We start from the raw sequence: 10,070 nt of genomic DNA on the forward strand, positions 1-10,070 counted from the left end.
ATAATATTTTTCATTATTATAATACTATAATTATAGATTACCAATTTTGTAACATTTTGAATTGAAATGTCAAAATATAATTTAAATTATAGCTACACATTAAAATGCTATTTATGGTATTATATTCTATATTATACACTACATTAAAATAGAACTTATTTATAGTTTACATATAATTAATTTACTTCTGTTTTCTGTTTACACTTAAGGTATAATTTGATATTTACACTGACATATTAGTAATATTTTATATTGCACTAATTTTCATATTGTAACGGTTTTTCCATTTTCAAAATATCCATTCTTTTCTTTTCTTCCATGCCTCCTTCCATTAATTCCAGATTTCATTTGTGCCTATTAGTTAGGCTTTCTTGTTTCTTTTCCTAAAACATTCACATTGCTTTGTTAAGATTATTCTTACTTTGTGTTTTTGCACTATTGCTAAATGCTTCTCTTCTACATATTTTATAGCTGATCTTCCTGGTATAAGAAAATATTGATTTTTTGTTAATTGTAAAATTGGCTGTCTAAATAAAACCTTATTGTTTTTAAAAGCTTTTTATTTGGTTAACATGAGATTTCTGTATAAAAAATTAGGTAATGTGCTCTAATGGTATCTTGTCTCCTTTCTGCTTTGAAAAGTTTGACTCGAGCCTCCCCTCTTCAGGAAATGGCTCATTTTTGTCTCTTTCCCTTCCTCGCAGCATGGAGGAGTGTGAGGCTCTTTGCACAAGACTGGCCATAATGGTCAACGGCAGCTTCAGATGTCTTGGTTCTCCTCAGCACATCAAAAATAGGTGCGTTGAAGTTCTCCTTTTGCTTAAATCTTTACTATGAAATCAATAGCATGATGCAGGGTTATGCATCCATTTGGATTATGAAAGACTAAAGACTTCTTTCCTGTGCTCACTGATCCTTTATATTTCTTCCTGGTTAATTCCCTTCATGTATTCTCTTCATTTCCTTTTTGGAATCTTAATGATTTTGTTATCAATTTATGAGGGCATTGCTACATCCTGGTATAACATTAAAAAAATCAAAGTTGCCTAAATACATGTCCAATTTCCTTTCAATTTGTTTAACCTGTCATTCTTATGTAGAATAATTTATTCATTTATGTTGATAAATCTCTTATTTTCATTTGTTCATTGTTTTTAAGGTTAGGATTCTCAAGCAGAGATTTGGTAAACAGTCATATGTAAATTTTAAATACTTTTAATTTATGGAGAAAATAGCTGATGCTCAGGATTGAGATGACATAGTAGGGGTGAGTGTCCATTTTAGAGTTAGGCACTACTGGAACGGTCAGCCTCACAGTTGTTTGCTGCTTCGGGTCAACCACTGGTCAGATGCACCTACTAGAAACTATTCTCAGTATGTACTCTGCCCATCTTTAATAGGTATCATAAAAAAATAGTATTTCATGCTCTCCAACCTTTATGAACGCCTACATAAAGTTTTATAATCCATTCCTGATTGTTGGGTGATTTATGTCTGGTTTATGTTTACAAAAGTTTGCTGCAAGAGCCAGCAGGATGAAGCACATGGGGATAGGTTTTCTCTAGCTGTTGCATTCTACATACTGGAAAATCTGTGCCTACTTCCGAGTTTTGGTTCCAATAATGTGATATATGGGTTGAGCATGAATTGTTAGTGGATATGAACTGTAGGACTATATTAAACGAGAAATGGCTTGTGGGTTATTCATGGAAACATCAAACTTAATAAAATTTAAAAAATAATTTGTGGCCAGGTAAGGTGGCTCACACCTGTAATTCTAGCACTTTGGGAGGATGGAGTGGGAGGATCACTTGAGGCCCAGAATTTGAGACCAGCCTGGGCAACATAGTGAGACCTCATTCCTACAAAACACTTTTAAACAGTTAATTTTTAAAAATTATATCCAGGTGTGGTGGGGTGCATCTGTAGTGCTAGCTACTTAGGAGGTAGGAGGATCAGTTGTGTCCAAGAGGTCAAGGCCACAGTAAACCATGATTGTGTCACTATACTCCAGCCTGCATGACAGAGCAAGACCCTGTCTGAAAAAAAATAAAAAGTAAAATAAAATAACATAATTTGTAAAGTACTTATTCTCCTATAACTATAAACCTATAATAAACATATGATGATGTGTGTTTCTATAATATTGAAATAAAGAATAAACGATTGATCATGACATAGATCGTAACAATAACTAGATTTTTCATAAACTTTGGCATCCATACCTGGGAGTCAGCAACATTAGAACCCATTTCTCTGATGTGGAGCTGCTGAGATGGATGAGAGAACTTTTAGTGGGGCTCCTTCCTCCTCCTCTCCATCCCTTTCTTTCCATGAACATGAATTTTTAGGAACATGAATGAGGAAGAGTAGGGTCTGGGTGTGGGGAAAAGTTCTGATGAGATAACACAGGAGAAGATAAGGGTTTTGGAGAGAAAATTTTGGCAGAATTTGGGCAGGGATCTGAGTATCAGGATTTCCCCATGGAGAGGCAGGAGGCTAGTGAGGAGGGTCCCTGGCTTAGGCTGGGAAACATCTTCCCAGAGGGAGAACAGAAGAAAGGAGCTACAGAAATCCCACAGAGGTGGGACCCAGAGGGCAGGGCTTGGGCCTCAGAGACCAGTTTCCCCGGGGAGGGGCAGGTGCAACAAGAGCTTGCTATGAAAGCCGAGTGGAGTGAAACCAGGGGAGCACGAGGGTTTAGCCACCTTTAGCTTCTGAGTTGCAGTGCTGACCTTGACCTCATGAACAGTCAGGAACCCTCAAACTTCAGTGTAGGTCTCAGCAAATTCGCCTGTGACAGGAAGCTGAGGCTTGCACCTGCTATGGCAGTTCACTCAGACAAAGCAGCCATCTTTCAGGGTGAAGGGGGGAAAGTGGAAAAGGAATGTCAGAATCAGAAAAATGAGGAGCCACAGAAATATAGAGGGAAGAACGTATGTGGCAAGTAGGGACAGATACATAAGAGGAAAAACAAAATGGAAAGTGAAGTGAAATTGCCCAAACCAAAGAACTCTCCCTACCTCACTCTCTGCCCCCGGCACAGCCCTCAGAGAAATGGGGACTCAGATGAGAAACAACTCTTCCATGGGACTTCAGGCCCCACCTGAGCTCCTTGAGTTCATCCCACTTTCCTGAGTCTGGGGAGCAAGACTCAAACACAAGAATCACTTCCTACCCCAATCTGCGGGGGGCACTGTCTTTCCTTCCCACCCTGTGTTGGTTCAGTCGGCCCAGTACACCCGTGCCTGACTCTGCTGTTTGTCTTCCCTCCTGCTGTGCTCATTTGAGTTCCTTTCTTGGGTTCTAAGCGAAACCTTGGTACATGCACTTCACCGTCAGAGAAGAGGACACCAAATCCCATTCCCATGCTCCTAACAGAGCATTAACACCCCAGCATCCTGCTTCATGCCCGGACTCACCTCATCCCTAGCCCACTGTTTTAAAATATCGTGTATTAATAGAAAAAATGAAGTACCGTAAGGCCAACAGATCAGGAGATGACTGCCTTTGAAAATATCACATATTACAGTTTCCAAGAATAGGGGCATGGGACACAGCGTCCCATGACGGAGCATCAGGTCAGCCAGGAGGCAGAGGGCAGCTGGAAGGAAACATGAGCAAGGGCTTTTATTGTGGTTTCTGTTGGAAGGAATGGGTGAAATAGGACAAGCAGGTCTAAGATCTGCTAGTTTGAATAACTTCAGTGGGCCATGCAGCATAGGGGTTGTCCCTAGTTGGTAGTACCTGTCCCTGGGGTGACTGGGGAAGGGGGACTGTGGCTTAGCATGTGAGAGCCCCTTAGGGGAGGTGTTAGAGATCATATGTGTTCTGGGTCAGCTAGTTTGTATTTGAAAAAATGAATTTATGCGCAAGTTGTTTACTATCTTTAGGAATTGCCTAGCTCTGGGAGGGGCAGTTCTTCCAGAGTCAGCAAGTCCCCACATTTTCAAAGTATTAGAATACAGAAGGTAATAGGCATGGTTAATATACCCACTCCAGGACACACCGAGGCTAAGTGGAGCCCTAAGTGGAGGGCCAATCACATTCTCCCTGCCTGGAGGAAGCCAGACTTGCCCACTTTGCAGAAGAAGGCAGGGAGCTCTGGCTTTGCCAAGGGTTTTGAAGTCCCCCTCCTCTTCCTTGCTACAGACTTTTGTTCTTCCTGGGAATCTTTTTAATAGCTTGTTTCAGAGCTATTATCTACATAGTGAATTTCCAAACACTTTGAGGTTATAGAGTTGTATTAAAAGACAAGTTCCTTGGACCCCTCATCTGTGGATAACCTAAAGCTCTGTGTGACTGGTCTGTAGCAATCATCCATGAAGAAGGGCCTCTGAGAAGAAAAAATGCAATAGGCCACTATCTAGTGTGTATGTCTCTCCATTGATATCAAGTTATTATGTTAACCATGATGTTGCTTCTCATCTGAGTCACAATTTAAGAAAAGTCAATCAATATTAGATCTTTTGCTGGTAAAATTGAGGCTGTTTGCTTTTGACATTTAATATTTCTTTAACAAATGTTTATTGAAACCCAGCAAGGGGAGGCAGAGGTAGGTCTGATGCAGTTTATGCCTGCTTTGGTGCTCACAAGTGCAGAGAGTGAGCCCTGCACACACCTGGTGACATCACAAGGCCTAACAGGGCAGGCAACATAGAAAAGGTATCAACTAGAGTGTTCTGTGAAAGGGCCATATATGCCAAGTGGTCTCCAAACCCAGGAAAAGTCGAGAAACCAAAGAAGGAGGAAGACAAATCCAGTGTTTTGGTAAAGGGTGATTTCCTGGAGCACTTATGAATGGAAGTGTAGTCTTGGGAAGCAGCAAGACAGGTAGACCTCTGCAACATTGCTCCCCAGACCCAGGGCTCTTATATCATAGGGAAAGGACACCTACCCTAGAGAGACAATTGAAGACACCCCTCCAGAACAACAGGCAAGAGTGCTGCATGCATCATGGGCTATCATTTGTACAATAACACAAGGGTCGCCTTGATCTAAAGGCAGGAACACATGTTCTTACAGGAAGGACAGGAAGTGAAGTAGGAATCAGGAGGCATTCGCGAGACCAGGCTAACGAGAAGTTAGTGTGGCAGATTAGCATCCATGATGAAGTCACTTTTGTCTCCACGTGGAGCCCTGAGAAGGAGGATGCCTTTTTTAGTTTGAAAAAATAGGGAAATATCTTAGACCTGGAGGTACAGGTAAAATTTGGTTAAAAGGGGATTTAATTCTAGATTGTATTTAGTAATAAAAACATCACTACAGAATCAGAATTTGAGAGCAAGTAAGAGGGACAGACATACCAGTCAAAGCAAAGTTTACATTTCAACATGAAAAGTAAAGGAAATCCTCAGGCTAAGTAAAAGCAGCATGACTATTTTAAATGTTCCTTGAGCAACCTTCGGCTTTGTGGTCTTAACTCCGTTTCTGCAGCTTGGCGTTGTTGCATTTTGGTTTGGATAATTCTTGGTTGTGGGAGGTTGTCCTGGACGTATAAGATGTTTAGCATCATCCCTGGTGTGTGCAGCACCCTCACCCCAATTGTGACAGCTAAAAATGTCTCTGGACATTGGCAAATGTCTTTTGGGCAGCAAATTGTCCTGCTTGAGACCCACTGTCTCAGCTGTTATTTTGTTCTATGTCCCCAGAGACATGGAACATACTGGGAAACCTAGTTACAGTAATAGTTAGACCAGATTCCAAAAACATTAGGCAGTCAACCCTGCCTTTCCTGTGGCCCAATCTGAAATGTGTCCTGCTCAGTGGCTAAGAGGAAGCAGGTGTATGAAGTAGCAGTATGTCAGCAAATGGGCACAAGGATGGGTAGAGGGCGTTGCACACAGGGCATTGTCTTCCCAGAGGCAAACCCTCTGGGCTGTGGAGTGACCTCATTTTGCAGAAGTCCAAGGTCCATGGGAAAGGAGTGCCCTCTTCTCCTTTCAGTCTCAGTACAGCCCCAGTATGAGATGTATGAAGTCATAGTGGAAAGCCAGATGGCCTGAGAGGAGCTGCAACTCTGCAGGCCACGGTCACTCTGGTGCTTTCTCATGCTCCTCCAAATACATCCCTATCCCACCTTAGTGTCTGTTCTTACTTGAACACCTTGCTTGGACCACTCTCCGTCACTGATTACACAATACTCCCACCCACAGACACCCAGGATGATTCTTCCTTTTTCCTTGAGACTTCTCGGCTTTTTCAATGCTTGGCATTTTGTTCCCTTTGCTTATGTTTTTTTCTTTATAGCAATAATCTTTTCCTCTTCTTTGGCATAAATTTGCCTCCTGCCTGCCAAAAGATCTGTTTGTAGAGTGTTTGATATCCACAATCTTACCTCGTTCCAATTCAGTGCTCTGCTCCTGGAGAGCACAGACTTTGTCTTTTATCAGTCCTACTCTTGCGATATGCTCACGCATCCATGCGATTTTGGAGACAACATTTGAGGGCAAGGACAACCAGTCCAGTCCTGGAGGCCTTGGTGTCTGAAAACCCAGGGGTACCAAATAAATGGAATATGTGTGGTCCTGAAATGTTTAGGTTTTAGTTCACCAAGAGGTTTAATACTGCCAGATTCTACATTCATTATTTACTAAATTGGTGTTCTATGCTCTTCTCAAGCTCCATGTCTTCTTGTCATAGTTACTTAAATTATCTTTTTGATACTCCTAAGTGGTTAAACAATGCTTTTAACTTTAGATTGGTATTCCAATATATTTCTTTTTTTTTTTTTTGAGACGGAGTCTCGCTCTGTCACCCAGGCTGGAGTGCAGTGGCCGGATCTCAGCTCACTGCAAGCTCCGCCTCCCGGGTTTACGCCATTCTCCTGCCTCAGCCTCCCCAGTAGCTGGGACTACAGGCGCCCGCCACCTCGCCTGGCTAGTTTTTTGTATTTTTTTTAGTAGAGACGGGGTTTCACCGTGTTCACCAGGATGGTCTCGATCTCCTGACCTTGTGATCCGCCCATCTCGGCCTCCCAAAGTGCTGGGATTACAGGCTTGAGCCACCGCGCCCGGCCGGTATTCCAATATATTTCTAAACTGCTGTATGTGTTCATAAGTTAAGCTCTAACCAAATTAAAGTTTAAAGAATCATGTCTATGGTTTGTCACTTCAACAGAAGAAGTCAACAATGGATTTCTATTAGTGGGATTTAGCTAAAAGGATTTTCCTGACTCTAGTTTGGGACCTCATCATGCTCTTCCTGGCTTCAGCCAACACCAACTGCCCCAATCCTGAGTCTGGTGCAGGTGGAAATATTTGTTCAAAATTGGTAACTGATTTCCCAGAAGGACAGACAGCATCTAGAGTGTAGAATTTCGGGGACCCAACCTCACAGGGAAAAGTGGATTCACTCCCTTCATGGTCATCTTGGCCTCATTCCAGCGTTTTCCTTCTTCTCTCCTACCCTCGTGACCCTCCGCCCCGTTTCAACTGGAGAAATCATCAAGTCCCTCCCTGTCCCCTCTCCAGCCTGCAGGACTCTTTTTAAGCTTGCGAGGTTGTCACAGAGTGGTCCTCAGATGCATTCTTCAGCTGTCCTTCCTGTGGCATTACCAAAATACACCCTCAAAGGATTATTATTATTTGTTCTTTCTGCAGAAACTTCTCTCCCCTAATCCATTCTCTGCTTCTCAGTTTCTCTAGCCTAGACCCAGTTTACACCTGGGATACACCTGTGCCAGTTTCCTCCTGGAGCAGAAGGGGTTATAATGCTGCTGGATGTCCTCCCTTTGGGCTCAACAAACTCCTGGAAAATTCTCTTCTCCCCTTCTACTCCCTGGCAAAGGAAAATCTACCACTTATAAAATCTGCAGAGTATGTCCTAACACGCAATCCTGGACCATCTCTTAATGATAATATGTCCCCTTGTCTTGCATCACTATATTCCCTTCTTCTTGCCTTTCTAGCCTATAGATATTCCCCTTTCCTAATTGTCCTCATCCTCATCTTTTATCGCTTTTATCTTCACCATTTATTATAGTCTCTTATCTACTGCTCTGAGCAAGGTATATAGATTATCTAGCAATCTGGATAATAATATTGAGAACTAATTCTTATATAGTGCTTATTGTATGCCATCTGTAAGTGCTTTATACACATGAATCAATTTATTCCTCATGACAGTCCTACCAAGTAGCTGTTATTGTTAGCCTTCATTTTACAGGCATAAAAAGTAGTCGTAGAAAGGTTGAGTGACTTTTCCAGGATTACCATCTAGTAAGCAGAGGGACTGAGATTTGAACCCCAGCATTCTGGTGCTACTTTGCTCTATGATGCATCATCTCATGATTGTCCACATTTGACAAAAGAAAGAAGTGAGCCTCCTACCTGTGGTGGAACTGTCTTTCAGCTGCAGCCAGTCTTACTCCAAGCTTGCAGGCCTAGTCACCATTTCCATTTCCCTCCTGCTGAAGCACATCCCAGAACTGTAAACATGAATGTGCAAACTCTCACTCATCTTCAATGGCATCTGCACCAGCAACTCTCTTGTTGACTTGTCTTTGGGCAAAATTTTAACATCTTTTCCATTCCTATTGAGACCTCATCACCCTACTCATTTAATAAATAATTTCTAGTTTCCTGAGAGACACCTCTTGTCAGCTAGCTTTTTGATGGGCTCTCACAAAGTTTTTATTTCTTCATCATCCTTCTCTTTCTTAGTATCTGTATCTGAGAAAGAAATCTGCTTCTTTATTAAGTGTTTTTCTTCTGTTTGATGATAACATGATCGATTTCCCTTGGGATACCTTCTGTCAGTGGTTTTATTCTGCTTTATATCCTTGATCTTTTCACGGTCACGAGCAGTTAATAACAGAACATCAACCACATAGACTTAACCATATTCATCATTATTTGTAGTAAGAATCCAGAGGTAACTGATTATTGGCATTCCTTAAGAGGTCCTAGGCCTGAGAGTGTGGGTGTTCCCAAAGTGGCTGCCGTAGCTCCACCCAACATATCTATGTTCTAAGCAACAACTAAGAGAAGCAGAGAAAAGCAAAAAGAGCACATGCCAACTGTCTGTTCCCTCTTAAAGTAGCTTTCTGACAGAGTCCCACCCAGCAACTTGTACTTAGGTTTATTTGTCTAAGAAATGTTTGCTTTAGCTGGGCACTTTGCTACTTAAATGAGGTTAGCTTTCTGTTCCCGAGGAAGATAGGGATCATGGATGTGGAGTGGGAAGCCTGCAGCCTCACTTATTCACCTGACTGGATTCTTTTCCTCCATTGAGGGTGGGTCATTAGGTTGAGCAGTTGAGCTGAACAGACTCTTGGGCTTTCAATTTAAGATTGTTGTATGCTATGAAAGAGCCCACTATGTAATAGAGATTCATGAGTTTATGTGTGAGCACATGATTTTGTGTGTGTGTGTGTGTGTATGTGTGTGTGTGTGGCTCAGTTAACAACAGAGGAGAGCTGGAGTGGAGTGGCACTCACCTAATAGCCACGGGTGGTTAAAACTATCCTTTTGGGCACTGAAGTTTTGTCCTAGGCAATTAGGGATGCATCCTCAAATCCTCTGCATGTCATAAATTGAGCACATAATGGTGCCCTGGTAGCGAGCTGCCTTTGTATTTGCAGACATTGAGCAAATTCGTAACTCACCTGGAGGGAACCATTACCAGCTGCATGCAGCACCTATTTGCTTTTCTCCTCCCTTGAACCTGATTGACATAGGAGGCTTAAATCTGACTTGGTAAAAACGCTCCTCTGATGGAAAGGAAATAAAGTATGCTTCTGAAGCACAGAGTTTACAATTTGAAATACTCCACGTCAATTTATGATTTTGGGTGAGGGAGGATAAAGGCTGTTTATTTTGTTGTTGTTGTTTTTGTTGTTTTCTTGTTTTTTTTTTCTTATTAGTGATTATTTCTTTAGCATCATGTCATGAGAACAATGTACAGTTGAAAAACAATAATGGGGAGAGTGGCTCAGAGATAAAGTACCCAGGGACCAGTGAACAAGGGAGAATCAAAGTGTTTGAACTAATGGATCAATCACTTTGCACATACATAAATTGGTATCTCACTTCAAAAATATTCTTATTTCCCGTTAGCTACTCTTTTTT

At 41.9% G+C, this 10,070-nt stretch overlaps 1 protein-coding gene across 1 annotated transcript in view; it reads left to right on the forward strand.

Moving 5' to 3' along the window:
* The window catches only part of ABCA13 (ATP binding cassette subfamily A member 13), a 503,546-nt gene that overhangs the window by 471,660 nt on the left and 21,816 nt on the right, over positions 1–10,070 (forward strand). The window contains 1 exon segment of the mRNA XM_017868548.1: positions 705–797. Coding sequence (XP_017724037.1) covers positions 705–797 — 93 coding nt within the window.

Source organism: Rhinopithecus bieti, unplaced genomic scaffold, assembly GCF_001698545.2.
Source record: "Rhinopithecus bieti isolate Rb0 unplaced genomic scaffold, ASM169854v2 scaffold_3527, whole genome shotgun sequence".
NCBI classification, from domain to species: Eukaryota; Metazoa; Chordata; class Mammalia; order Primates; family Cercopithecidae; genus Rhinopithecus; species Rhinopithecus bieti.